The sequence below is a fragment of the Hydra viridissima genome, unplaced genomic scaffold (assembly GCF_058129835.1).
Source record: "Hydra viridissima isolate aposymbiotic clone 2 unplaced genomic scaffold, HvirCarnegie_v1 scaffold_15, whole genome shotgun sequence".
In the NCBI taxonomy this organism is placed as follows: domain Eukaryota; kingdom Metazoa; phylum Cnidaria; class Hydrozoa; order Anthoathecata; family Hydridae; genus Hydra; species Hydra viridissima.
Window position 1 is genome coordinate 8,390,529 of NW_028324314.1, and position 14,737 is coordinate 8,405,265.

Genomic DNA, 14,737 nt, shown 5'->3' on the forward strand with positions numbered 1-14,737 from the left:
GAAATAGCTAAGAAAACCTACTGCATAAAGTTTCTTCTTTAGACACTTGGAAGCTGACTTAGATAGATTTTTTTTCTTTTAAGATTCTAATGCACCATAAGTCTTTCTTTCGATAGACCCACTTTTGAGAAACCTATGATAGATGTTATACAGAGTTTTCCGTTCGTTTCTTGTGTGTCCAAGCTTCTTTATGACAGTAGAAGGTTGATTTCCTTGTTGAAATAAAGCAACAATTGTGATACGACAGTCTCTTTCATTCATCACAGTAACTTAACGAAGAGAGTACAAAGAAGATGTGGTGTAAATACTCTACTATTTATCGTTGGCAGATATTTAAATATTTAATGAATAAATTTGACACATTTGATACCTATAATAAGCAAAATACGATATTGTGTATCCACTCTCTCTCTCTCTCCCTCTCTCTCTCTCTCCCTCTCTCTCTCTCTCCCTCTCTCTCTCTCTCCCTCTCTCTCTCTCTCTCTCCCTCTCTCTCTCTCTCTCTCTCTCTCTCTCTCTCTCTCTCTCTCTCTCTCTATATATATATATATATATATATATATATATATATATATATATATATATATATATATATATATATATATATATATATATATATATACAGGGCCGGTTTAACCACTAGGCGAACTAGGCGGCACGTTAGGGTGGCAAGTTTTCTATGGTGGCACTAAAACTAGCTACATAAAAAATAAATATATTAAAAACATTTCTAAAATCTTTTTCAAATCTCTTTGAATTAAATTTAGGAGATTTGAAAAAGTACTCTTTTAAATCGCGTCAAATAAAACAAAACAATCAACTTTGATACTTTTGTTTCATTTGACGCGATTTCCTTTTTCTTTTATACTTTTTATACAGAGTTTTCATTACTCATTTATAGAAAATTTTAGCACGTTTAACTTTATTGAGAAAATTGTTTTTGCTGGCGTCTTAATTCAGAAATAGTAAGAAACTAATTTTAATTAAATATTCTGATAGCAATTACGAAGTAGTATAGTAACAAATTAACTGATTTATATTGTATTTTTATACTAATAGAGTGTTATTCTTTATATTTATGGAGCTTTAAAAGTTTTAAAAGGTATCTTTAAAACTTTTATAAAGTAGTTAAAATAATATTTTAATTTAAAGATATAAAAGATGCACGAGGTGATCATAATTTCTATTATTTTTAGCAGTTTCCTTTGTTATTTCAATCCGCGATGGCAGAAAGAAAAAAATTGTCTGGAGCGCAATATTGTAAACGACGGACTGCAAATGAAGGGTTTATAACAAAACAGGCTGGTTCTTTGTTAAAGTATTTATGTTCACCGCAGAGAAATGAAAATGGCACAGATGAGTTAAAAAATCTAGTTGAAGCAGACAGGGAAGCCGATGAGATGACTGTATCAGAAGAGTTTGAATTACATAATGTAATACACGTAGCACACAAAGAATCTGAAGTGCATAAAATTGATAAATTCTCTGGTCTATATGCTAAATAAAGCGGTCCGCCTACTTGGGTCGTAATAGATGATGAAATGCGACAACTTTTGATAGAATATGTACCAAAACAATTCGAACAGACTTTCCTAAGGATTGTATGCAAAGAAAATTTTCAAAAAACCATTAGAACCGCCGGCTTGTCAATGGAGATGAGGTTCACAGGCATTGGCTGCAGTATTTTATAAGTAATGACTCTGTGTATTGCTTCTGCTGCAAACTGTTTACTAGTAGCACAACAGCTGCGTCATCTCTTTCTTCCAATGGTTCACATAATTGGAAAAACATGTCCGCAATTCTGTCAGGGCATGAGAAAAGCAGTGAACATCTAGAGAATTTTCAGTCATGGAAAGAGTTTGAGCTGCGACTTCGAAACAATAAAACAATTGATGCCGAACATTTTTGTCTTCTTAAAAATGAAGAACAGTATTGGCAGTAAATCTTGAAACGGCTGATAGCTTTAGTTAGAGCTCTTGGTATGCAAAATCTTGCTTTTCGTGGAACACATGAGAAACTGAACACTGCTGATAACGGAAACTTCCTGAAATTTGTGGAATTTTTAGCTTTGTTTGACCCACTTATGGATGAGCATCTTCGAAAGATTAAAGACAATGAAACACATGTACATTACCTTGGCAAAGACATACAAAATGAATTGATTCATCTTTTATCCAATGCAATCAAACAAAAAATTCTAACATCTGCTCATGATGCTAAGTGCTTTTCAATAATTATAGATTGCACGCCTGATGCTGGTCATGTTGAACAAATGACTATGATCATTCGCTTTTTGGATGTGATTTCAAATCCAGAAAATGGCATTGCAGGAGAGATTAAAGGAGACAACTGGTGCTGGTATGGCTGAAACTTTTATTAAGCAGTTAGGCAAGATATCTTTATCCGTTGAAAACTTACACGGTCAAGGATATGACAATGGCAGAAATATGAGGGGGAAAAATAAGGGTGTCCAACGAAGAATTTTAGATGTCAATCCCCGAGCATTGCTTATTCCTTGCTGTGCCCATACCTTGAATTTGGCTGTTAATGATGCTGTTAAATGTTGCTTTGAAGCAGCAGCCTTCTTTGATCTGGTGCAACGTGTATATGTATTCTTTTCTGCATCAACTCGTCGCTGGGAAGTTTTAACACGACATATTTCTAATCTCACTGTTAAACCACTGAGTGAAACAAGGTGGGAAAGGAGAATTGATGCTTTAAAGCCTCTCCGTTATCAACTTGGTGATATCTACGATGCTCTGGCAGAGATTGCGAACGACACAAATTTAACAGGAGCATCTGGTAATTCAATACGGGTAGATGCACGGTTTATAGCAAATGCTATTTTTAGTTTTAAGTTTGTCGTTTCTCTGGTTGTTTGGTACGACGTGTTGTTTGAGATCAATATAACTAAAAAGCAACTTCAGGCAAAAAATTTAGATATGCATGGCGCCATAAACTTAAAAAAATAAAGAAGTTTCTTGTAAATCGCAGGAATGAAATGGAGTTTAAGGAAATACTTGTAGATGCAGTTGAAACTGCAGTCAGTTTAGAGATACCTGCACTTTTTGAACCCGAACCAACCCGTATCAGAAGAAAGAATAAACAGTTTACGTATGAAGGAGATAACGAACCTATTCGAGATCCAAAAGAAAAATTCAAAATAAACTTTTACTTTGCTATTCTTGACACAGCAATACAATCGGTTGATGAAAGATTTACTCTTACACAAACAATAAGTTCGTCGTTTGGTTTTCTCCATGATGCTCACAGTTTGCAGAGTGTAACAAGCAAAGAACATTGTTTGAATCTTGAGAAAGCTTTGCAGCATGGAGACTCCAAAGATATCGATGCAGTTAATCTATGTAGTGAACTGAAATCAATTTCAAGATGAGTTGAAAGGTGTACATTGCCATTAGATTTACTAAACTTTATATCAAAATATAATCTAACAGGTTGTGTCCCCAACACTGTTATAGCTTTAAGAATCCTCTTGACACTTCCAATTTCCATGGCTAGCGGTGAGCGAAGCTTCTCAAAACTCAAACTGATAAAAACATTTTTGAGAACGTCTATGCAGCAAGAAAGACTTTCTGGATTAGCTACTCTGTCAAGTGAACATGATATTGCTAGAAACATTAACCTGATGGAACTCGTTTCTACATTTGCAAAAACAAAAGCGCGAAAAGGGAAGTTTTGAAATTATTTATTTATATATTATAAAGTTACACGAATATATGCTTCTTTATGATTATGTATGTATTCTTCCGAATGTAAATTCAAAATGTAGTAACATAACTTAATCATTTCTTTGTGAAAGTAAGTTGGGGAAGGCGCAGTGTGTCAGATTCGCCTAGGGTGCCAAATACTCTGGCGCCGGACCAGTATATATATGTGCGTGTGTGTGTGTGTGTGTGTGTGTGTGTGTGTGTGTGTGTGTGTGTGTGTGTGTGTATACATGCTATACCTGCATAAAAAGTTCAAGATTATCCTTTTTTTTTTCTTCTTTTTTTCTTCCTTTCTTTCTTCCTTTCTTTCTTTCTTTTTTGACGTCAGAGCATACCGTAATTTTGTAATTGTGTAATTTTGTAACGTTTTTATTATTTTTAATTTTTATTACATGGCTGATGATTGCCGTAAAGCATCAAACTTTAAGTATAATACAAAGTTGTCATTTCTTCGTTTTATATCTATATGTATATTGCTCTATTTATAAAAAATATCGAGCACTCTTACACGATATATATATATATATATATACATACATACATGCATACATACATACATACATACATACATACATACATACATACATACATACATACATACATACATACATACATACATACATACATACATACATACATACATACATACATACATACATACATACATACATACATACATACATACATACATACATACATACATACATACATACATACATACATACATACATACATACATACATACATACATACATACATACATACATACATACATACATACATACATACATACATACATACATACATACATACATACATACATACATACATACATACATACATACATACATACATACATACATACATACATACATACATACATACATACATACATACATACATACATACATACATACATACATACATACATACATACATACATACATACATACATACATACATACATACATACATACATACATACATACATACATACATACATACATACATACATACATACATACATACATACACAAGATGATTCACTAACTCTTCACATTAATAAGTGATAAAGCGTTAGAAGAAAAATTAAATACAACTGAGAAAAAAACCTAAACACGAAGACCCGTAAATGATAAAGCAAAAAAAAAGAGTTAAGTTAAAAACACTGAGAAAAGAAGTAAAAGCAAAGGCTCGTAAATGATAAAGCGACAATTAGAAAAGTCAAAAACAATGACCAGAAAAGACTTACACACGATGATTCACCGTTCTATCACATAAGTAAAACGATAAAACGGAAAGAAGAAAAGTTGAAAACAACTGAGAAAAGACGTAAATATGAAGACTCATCAACCTGCCATTTAAATAAATGAAAAGATATCGCAACTGGAAAATAAGCAAAAAACTGTGAAAGCTCAAAAAAAAAGAGTCTAAGAGAATTGGAGAGATAGAGATTAGAGCGACTGATGAGTACGGTCGTCTCTTTGCAAAATTGGGAGAAGAGTTTTACAAGGAGAAGGAAGATGTAATTTTAAAGAGAAAATTTTAAGAAAGTTTTAAGAAGAATTTTAAAAAGAGAGAGAACTTTGTGATAAGAAGAGTACTTTGATGAACAAGCAGTTTTACAAGCAGTTTAACAAGCAGTTGAATAAAAGAAGAAAAGAAGATTTTGATATTGTTTGTTGGAGAATAGCCAAAAGATTTAATTAAAGAAGAGATATTTGTAATAAAAGAAGATATAAAAGAAAGAGGAGTAATTGATATAAACAGTATTGAACACTGCAAGAAGCGTAAGCGAATATTATTTGTATTATATAAAAGTTATAAGTATGAGTGCTAACCATTACACAATAAAGCATTTGTTGAGTTTTATTACATTAAAGAATATATTGAGGACAGCGAATATAAGTTTAGCCCTTTTAGATTAAATCTTGCCCATTACCTATTACCTAACTATCCCCAAGCCTCGCCCTTATATAACCAGGTACTCTCCAGACTACTAACCTCGATCCCAACTTCCATATATCTATTCCACATAACTCTAAACCCAAATCTTACCCTTACCCTTACCTTCATTAACTAAATAACAAACAAACATTAAACAAACATTAAATTATATATATGATTGAAACACTTTAAAAAAATTCACCCTAACAATATGTACCATTCTATTGGCTAGCTGTTCAAATTATTCAGTAGAATCATTTAACAATCCTCTGATGAGGTCTTTTTCAAAACCTTCTGGACTGCTCTGCGTTTATCAGTGTATTCAGAATCAATTGACATCACGATGTGAAAAGTTTCAGCAGTAACAACGTACGAGAGATGAATAACCACTGACGCGTTTTAAGGTATTAGAAGTTTTATTGATAAAACATCTTAGATAAAATCACAGCTAAGAAAATGTTATGAGTATAAAATGGTAGCACATAAACAAAAATAGGTAAAATGTATGTATGTATTTATATATGTTTTGTTTGTACATCTGTATATATATGTTAGGGTTATGAAAAAACCAAACATAATAAAATAAAAAATGAAATAGGTATTGGATATATTATTTAATATGTTTTTTAATTCTAAATGGACTTTAAAAGTTTTTTTCTAAGAAAACTTTGTTGTATTTAGATATTGAAAACAAGGAAAGATCATAGTAACAACACGGTTTGTTTTAATTAATTTCAATTTTTCTATTTTTAATTTTTTTCAATTTTGTCTGCAAATAACACCTTAGAAAATCACTGCTAACCAATAATTTGGGATCATCCAACAAAAAATGAAAAAACATGGGATTATTTTTTATCGCACAGCTCCAATCGCTCCAATCACCAATCGCTCTGTTTTGTTTCGCTTGTAGAACCTTTCTATGTTAGCTTGTAGAACCTGATACACTAAGTTTTTTTCTTCCTCTTTTTGGGACCTTAAACATTACTACTGCAAGGTATGATTTTAACTTCATCGCTTAAGAACTGATTCTTTTAAAGTTTCAGTTGAAATATTTATGCATGCAGAATTAACTGTAGTTGGTTTTGTTTATAAAGTAAAAATGTTATCATTTTGGTGATATCTGCCAGTGCCAAACAATATTCAAAGAGCTTTTTTGGTGAAGTGTGCTTTGAAACAGTAGGATTGTGACATCTGTTGATTAAAGATATCTATTTATTTAGCTAAACAGAGAGTTTTGTAATAATGAAAATATGTAAAACTGTTATCAGCAAAAAAATTACCGACTACAAAACGAAATGGTTTCAAAACAAAAACTGTTTTACATCTGCACAAAATTTTTAATGTTTTTTAGTATATTTCACGTTCACAAAAGTAGGCGTAAGATTGCAGTATTTGTAACGATGGGGCAAGGGTGGGGGAAGTGGGTAGCTATCTATACATTCACTGCTATTGTACTTGGTATTTACATTGGGATCAAATACGTTATTTGGATGATTATTATATTTATTATGATTATTAATTTATGATAATTAATTATGATTATTATGGCTTTGCGTTATCATTAAACAAGAAAATATGTTCAGATGAGTTAGGTTGAAAGTTGAAGGTTCGGATTTTTGATTTATTGATGAAATAATGATTTTTTTTATTACGAATTTAATATAAATGTTTCTTTCATTAAATTTTAATAAGAACAAGAAGTGCTATTGCTATTTTACATGACTAAAAGGAAATCTCATGTCTTTTTACTGATAATTGAATAAATTTAGTTAAAACCAACAACAGCAACTCTACTGGAGAGGTTTGTGAAAGGTTGCAAAGAATAAAAAGAAGGTTTTTTAAAATTAATGGCAATAATCAAAATATTATTTCTGTGTTCTCTTGATTAGCAAAGATGATGCTGTTGGTTAGGATGATGAATTCCGATTGGCCTTAATACCAGATGAACTTTTCAAAGTCAGTGATCGAAAAGTTGACGCAAATAAATCAAATAGACTTCTGCAGCCGTAATTGGCAACCAATAAACATATTTGCTAAGAAGCGCTAAAAAAATAAATTCTGCAAAAAGCTTTAAAACAGTTGTCGAGAACTTTTTGATCAAGCTTTAAAATGTTTAAACCACGAACAGTTTGGATATTTTGATAAATCCATGAATAATGAACTTAGATTCATCGTTGATACATCAGACTAGATAAAACATTACAGATACCATCGCACTCCGGTAAAAAGTAAGAAATGCAATATTCGGATGGAAAAAGTCCAAAACTGTGAGCACATTGAGACACCAAGATCAATCTAAATCTAAATGAAATTTTTATGCATTGTGTAAATTGCTGAACTTTGCCCAGCTGTTACTTATTAAAGTTATACAAAAATCGTTTTTTGCTACAATCTGCACACGTATGTTGTGATGGAAAATCGCTTCAGTTTGTAAAATTTTTTATTTATTAAATTAGTAAGTAAGATTTTAAACATAATTTTTTTTTGACAGCAACAGGTTTAAGTTGTATATGTAATTGTATGTAAGACAGATTATGCACTTAAAACTATAGCTTAAAGCTCACTATAAAATAAAATGAATAAAACTAAAAGTTAACCGATTAAAATGAAAGTCTCAACCACGTGAAACGTTTCGGTGAACAAAAATATAAAATGTTGTTCGGTTTCGATTCGCATAAACACCTTGTAAATATAAAAGGGTTTTTAATTAAAATTATAAAAGTTAAACTCATCAACGCTTTCCACTTTTAAATTGTAATTTAAAAGTGGAAAACGTTGCAGAAAAAAAAGGTTGCTAGGTAACCTTCTCTATAAACACATTTGTTGTTACATTTATTCATTTCTTTAGAATAAATTTATTGTTTGCAATTAAATAAAAAGTGAGCAAAATACGTTATGCTTCCTTCAGAATTTTTTATTTTTTTAATGGCAACGTAGTAAAACAGAATAAAACTCAATATTCAAGTTCAACTTTATCTCTTTCCCTTTTTATTTTTCCGACCTTTTAGTTCATAATTCAAAAAGCTTTTGTTACAAAATATATTTCTTTAGTCATAGAACTTTGTTTATCACCTGAAAACCTGTCCAAAGTTAGCTAAACCAACTTTTAAACAAAAAAATTGTAAATAGATAACAAAAACATAAAACAAAGCAAAACTATAATAACATTGATAAATAACTTATTCGACAAAAGATTTAAAAAAATCTAGACCATGATAAAAATCTAAATAAACAATGCATAAAGAAAAATACAAATAATACTATTTCATAGGTAAAATATTTGTTATTTTTAAAAATAGTTGTTTTTACAAATATTTATTGTTTTTTTTTTTTGTTGTTTTTTTTATCCTTACGTTTATTTAACGACAGTTGAAATTAGTTATTTACTAATTTGCGTTATTTACTTACAAATATTTTACCTATAAATTCTTTACTCAGTATATTGATAATAAGATATTTTAAGCGACCTTTGTCAAAAACTATTGGTTACATTCTAACAGAAAACGACTTGAAATATTCAAGTTCCTTTAAAGAAAAATGTTGCGAGCATCTTATCAATCTTTAACACACTTTTACATAAATCACACTCGTTTAAAACCGAACAAAATTTGACTGAGACTGATTTAAATAGCCTAAGATACCAGATCGGTTTGGATATGTTCTTAAAGTAGGAATTATCTTTTATGAAATTAATACATAGTACTACGAAAGACAATGAAGATTTTAAATACAGCGATATATATAGCGTATATAGTTTAGAATCTGGTAAGTTGCACTATATTTATTATCCTCTAAAGTTTATTCCTTTTTTAAAGTCATATATATTTTTATTCTATTTAAATTCATTTCTAAACTCTCTGCCGTACTTTTAAAAGCAAAAAAGTAAAAATAATATAGGCCGACTCTTTTTTAGTTGTATTAATAGCACGTGGATGAATTATGCTTCTCACTATTGGTTATTTGTAAACTATTTTTTGGAAAACATTAAAAGTTTTTTTTTTGTTATAAACCAGCATAGATTTGGCATAAATTCAATCAGATGTATACATAATTCCCTCAAAATTTTGTTCCAAATTTTTTTAGTGCACACTTCAATTGCGCAATTCTTTCCACATTTTCTCTTGATAATTTCTTGTAAATCCATGACCAAATATTTTCGATTGGGATCAGATCTGGAGATCGTGCTGGCCATTGGTATTTGTAAGTCTTTTTTTCAAAACTTTTGAGATTCTTTTAGATCAAAACTAGAAAGAAAGAATTTAACAATTAATCAATTAACCATGTTGACTGTTAAGCTTTAATACTTTTAAAAAACCACTTTAAAACTAACAAAATCTTACAGTACTTTTCAAAACTTTGTATGTTTTTTAAAATCATTTGAATTTCGTTAAAGCATTTAGAGTTAATCGAATGTTTTTGTAGCATTGACATTAAAATTGTAATTAATGTAGCAAATATTGAACAATAAACAATTTTCTTTTAGAATTAAAACAAAATGAAAAAGAAGTTCATGGTAGTTCTAGCTTTATCATGCTTAACAATTTTATGCATTAACTTCACGGCTAAGTGGACTTCGTATCCAAAATTAGTTCAGCCAACTCCAAACTGCCGAAGCAAGCCTAACAAAACCATATACCAGCCTAGATTCCATTCCTTAAAAGAAATACATCAACTTATCTGGCAACAAATTCATACCCTGCAAGAACATGGTGATTGTGAAAAAAAGAAAGTCTTGCTGTGTAGAAATGTCGAAAACTTTTCCGGATTCGGATCCAATGTACACCGATACGGCGTTTGCATGCAAGTTGCCTATGGATTGGGGAGAACATTTTTTATTCACCAGGATGAGTATAGTCACTTTAACGGCGTGTTTCAGTGGGTTAAACCAGAATCTAAAAAGTGTGGCTATTTGAAAAATAAATATCTTTTTAACAAAACTAATGCATGTAATGCTCAAAGCTCTTCATGTTACTTCAATAATGGCTTTGATATTGACAATTCTCATCAGGTCATTGAATTTAATACAATGAAACAAATGGCTCCTTATCCAAGACACATACCTGGTACGTTACCAGAGGAACTGAATAAAAACTTGCTGTATCTTGGAATAAAAACTCCTTGGATATGGTTTACATCACAATTCCTTGGATATTTACTTCTGAGGCCTAACACTAAGTTCATCACAACATTGAAAAGTATAAAACGAAAAATCAATTTCAAACCACCTGTTGTAGGTTTCCACATCCGACATGGTGATAAGTTAACTAGCGGTGAAGCCAAATATGTTAACGAAACTGTGTTTGTAAACGAAGCTAAAAGTTTTTTTAATCGAAATCGTGCACCTCGCAAACGTGTTTATATTGCTACTGACGACATCTCTGTTATAAATACTATTAGAAAGTTCGCTCCAAAGTTTGTGGCGTTAAACTTACCCAAGAGTTACTTATCACTTGGCTTGGGAGACTACTTTAAAAAAAATTTTTGTAAAGAAATAATCGAAAGCACATTGGTAGACTTAAATTTGCTTAGCAGCTCTGATTACCTTGTTTGTGACATATCATCAAACCTTTGTAGGCTAGTATATGAGCTGAAGCAAGCACTGTTCCCTTTTAAGCAAGATGATATTTTGAAAGCTGTTGGAGAAGAGCAAGAGGTTTACTACAGGTGGTGGAATTATATTTATCCGTTTTCATGGCATTTTAAGTATGGAATGAGCGCACCAGAAGGGCTGAAATACCAAAACGGCAAGTTTTTAAAAGCTGACAGTTTCATAACAACCTTACTCAAAGTGATAAACAACTTTCTTTCATATTTTAGAAACGTAAAACAACTAGACACCAACGCAAAACAGTTCACAGGCAACTGTTATGAACAAAAAGAACAGTTAGAATGGCCAGGGTCCCCATGCTACTACTTTTTTCCTTGTAAGCAGAATGAGTAGAAAAGACTTTACAAAAGTAGAGTGAGTGAACCAATAAACAAGTGATAGTTTTTGATAGTAATAAAAATGAAAAGAATAGTAATGAAAATAAAAAAAATCAATAATAATAATAACAATAATAATAATAATAATAATAATAATAATAATAATAATAATAATAATAATAATAATAATAATAATAATAATAATAATAATAATAATAATAATAATAATAATAATAATAATAATAATAATAATAATAATAATAATAATAATAATAATAATAATAATAATAATAATAATAATATAAATTACAAGAACAACAATAATAATAATAATTATGGTAATAACAATAATATTAATAATTATAATAATAATAATAATAATAATATAAACAATGAGAACAATAATAATAAGAAAAGTAAAAATTATAAAGATGATAATGATATAATTAAAGTAATAAAAATAATATTAGCAATAAAAATGATAAAAAGAGCAATCATGCTGATAACAATAACAAAAATGATAAGAAAAATTACGATGATAATAGTAATATAAATAAGTTTTGGCCCTGGTTAGGACCCCATGAATGCTTAAGATTTATGTTTTTTTGGTTTTCTTTTAAAAATTATTCTCTAATTTAGTGACGCTCTGTAGCCGTCCCTAATATTTTAATATGTTCTACTTGTTGAAAAAATTTAACTCTTTAAAAACAGAGTGAAAGCTTAAAAAAACAACAAAAAATTGAGGTGTTTTGTTTTTTCTGCAAAAACACGAAACTGTTTAAAAGTTTTTAACAGTTTGACTTTTTCGTTGAATGAAGAAGTAAAAATAAGACTGTCGACCCAAACGTTTTTGTTGATAAAAAATAACTTTATTAAGAAATAGTCAGATAACAGATTTCCTTAAAATATATTTTTAAACTCCTCATATGATGGCTATTTTCTGCTCATTCAATGTTCTTCCGATTCTTTTTCTTGGTGTAGTTATATCATATACTATAATATTTTTATTATTATTATAAACTTGAAATACTGACAGATTTTTTCTCCTGTCACCACTGATATTTCCAGCTGCGGAAAACACTCGTTCAGAGCTGGAGAAAGCTCTGAACGAGTGTTTTCCGCGGGTTATCTAGCACTTTTCTAAAAGTTTGGGCCTTCAAACTTTTGGAAGACCTTCTTACATATCCAGTTGTGGTGTTTTCTTGTGGCTGTGTTTTTGTCTGCGTTTGTGTAATTGTTTTGTAGTGTGCAATGGCGGATCAAGGGGGTGCTAGGGGGGGTGCTATAGCCCCGGGCCCCACAATTTTAGGGGCCCCGATTCAAAGTAAATAATTTTTTATTAACTCTGAAAATTAAATCTTTTATTAACTTAAAAGAGCCAAAGTTAAATTTACTAAATTGTCTGAAAACGAAAGCACAAAAATAAAATAACTGTCGACAAAAACGCTGCGTTATATATTTTTTCCGGTCTTTGACAACGAAGGAGCGCAACTACTTCTACAAAAAAAAAATTTAGGGTTCGGACTGTCTGCGCAGATCTGCGCAGATATGCGCAGAAAGTATAATTTGTCTGCGCTGACGTCTGCGCAGACGTCGGCGCCGACAAAATTTACTGCTTTGCAGACGATTTTTTTAAATCAACAAAAAAAGTTTTAAAGTTATAAAATGTTTTAAGTAATATTTTAACTTTATTATAAATTCAGTGATTAGTAACAATAGGAGTTTTCAAAGATTCTTACAGTAATAAAAAAATGTAATGCTGGCGCCTATTCGGTGATTTCTTGACATTCAATTTCATTGAGAATTGCACCTTCTTCAAGAATGTAATCAGTCTTGTCATTTGTGTCCATCAGCACGCTATTGGTATACAAGAATACCAGCTTTTCAACTCTCTCATTCGTAAGACGATTTCTTAGTCGCGAGTGAATAAATCGAAAGGTCGACCAAGCTCTTTCTGCTGTAGCCGATGAGCAGATCATTTCGTTAATAGGCTTAACAATTTCGTAAAGAGCAGGATATTTATCGCGACCGATAATGTTCCAATAATTTCGCGCGTTCATCTTGAATATTGTTTCCTTTCTTCTCTCAGGCAGTGCAGCCATTTCTCCTATAAAAGCAATCAACTCATCCTCAGCAGTGTCAGCAATTTCAGATTGGATCTTTTTGGCGAATTCAACTGTAGCAGTGATAAAATCGGTTTTATCTACATTCAAATATAAACCTTCTGCGGCATTTTTGGGCGTTAATATGAAAGCAATTCCAATACCTGGTGTAAAGAGAAAATCGAGGCGAGATTGTACTTTTTGTTGTATGTCTTTATCGTCCATATATGAATTGTACATTTGACCAAAGTAATCATACACAGTGGCGTATCTAGGGTAGGGCAGGCAGGGCACGTGCCATGGGCACCAACCTAAAAGGGGCGCAAAAGAGGCTAAGCATAGAGCGAGAATATACCGAAGAGATTGATTTTGACAGTGTTATTAAGAAATTTGCAGCAATTAAAGCTAGAAAAAAAAAGTTGTAATATATGCTACATAAACAAATTCTTTATTTATAATGAATAATGAAGTTTTATTAAAAGTTTGTCATCATTTATTAAAAAGTTGAAGTTTATGTGGGGGAGGAGGGGCGCGAGATCGGTGTTTGCCCAGGGCGCTATTTACCCTAGGTACGCCACTGATCATACACGAAAGACAATGGAGCTTCATCACTTTCTAGCTTTCCGATCATGTTGGAAGGAAATTCAATGCTTTTGACAAGCTTAGAAAGTCTGTCCCAAAATGGGTTAGATTTTATCAATGCCATAACATCAGCAGATGTATTCTTTGGTTGAATTTCCTTCAGTAATGTACTTTCTTCGTCTACCAAATTAATAAGAACGTATTTTGATAGCTGGAGACTGCTCATTGATTTATAATAACTAAACCATCGTGTAGATACAGGCATGGACAATGAAAGAGAAATATTTGCTGCAATTCGTCTTTCATCAAACTTTGCTTTCACGATGTGATGATTTTTCACATAATTGATGATTTTTTCTGCATCTATGACTGTTTTTGTGGCCTCAGTTGTAGAAACTATGTCCTTCACAAGCAAGTTGACTCCATGAGCTCCACATCCGCAAGCCGAGATGT

The 14,737-nt window shown here is 31.1% G+C and overlaps 2 protein-coding genes across 2 annotated transcripts; one reads left to right on the forward strand and one right to left on the reverse strand.

Moving 5' to 3' along the window:
• Window positions 1–8,846: 8,846 nt before the first annotated feature.
• On the forward strand, window positions 8,847–11,713 carry LOC145188119 (alpha-(1,6)-fucosyltransferase-like). Its single transcript, XM_090072874.1, has 3 exons — window positions 8,847–8,946; window positions 9,759–9,875; window positions 10,159–11,713. The coding sequence occupies exon 3, from the start codon at window positions 10,171–10,173 to the stop codon at window positions 11,614–11,616; it is 1,446 nt and encodes a 481-aa protein (XP_089929000.1). The 5' UTR covers window positions 8,847–8,946; window positions 9,759–9,875; window positions 10,159–10,170; the 3' UTR covers window positions 11,617–11,713.
• Window positions 11,714–13,282: 1,569 nt separating this feature from the next.
• On the reverse strand, window positions 13,283–14,636 carry LOC149878501 (uncharacterized). The gene is made up of 2 exons (XM_090073410.1): window positions 14,290–14,636; window positions 13,283–13,973 (listed from the first exon to the last, which is right to left on the reverse strand). Exons 1-2 carry the CDS (start codon window positions 14,547–14,549, stop codon window positions 13,367–13,369), a joined length of 867 nt encoding a protein of 288 aa, XP_089929536.1. The 5' UTR covers window positions 14,550–14,636; the 3' UTR covers window positions 13,283–13,366.
• Window positions 14,637–14,737: the final 101 nt, after the last annotated feature.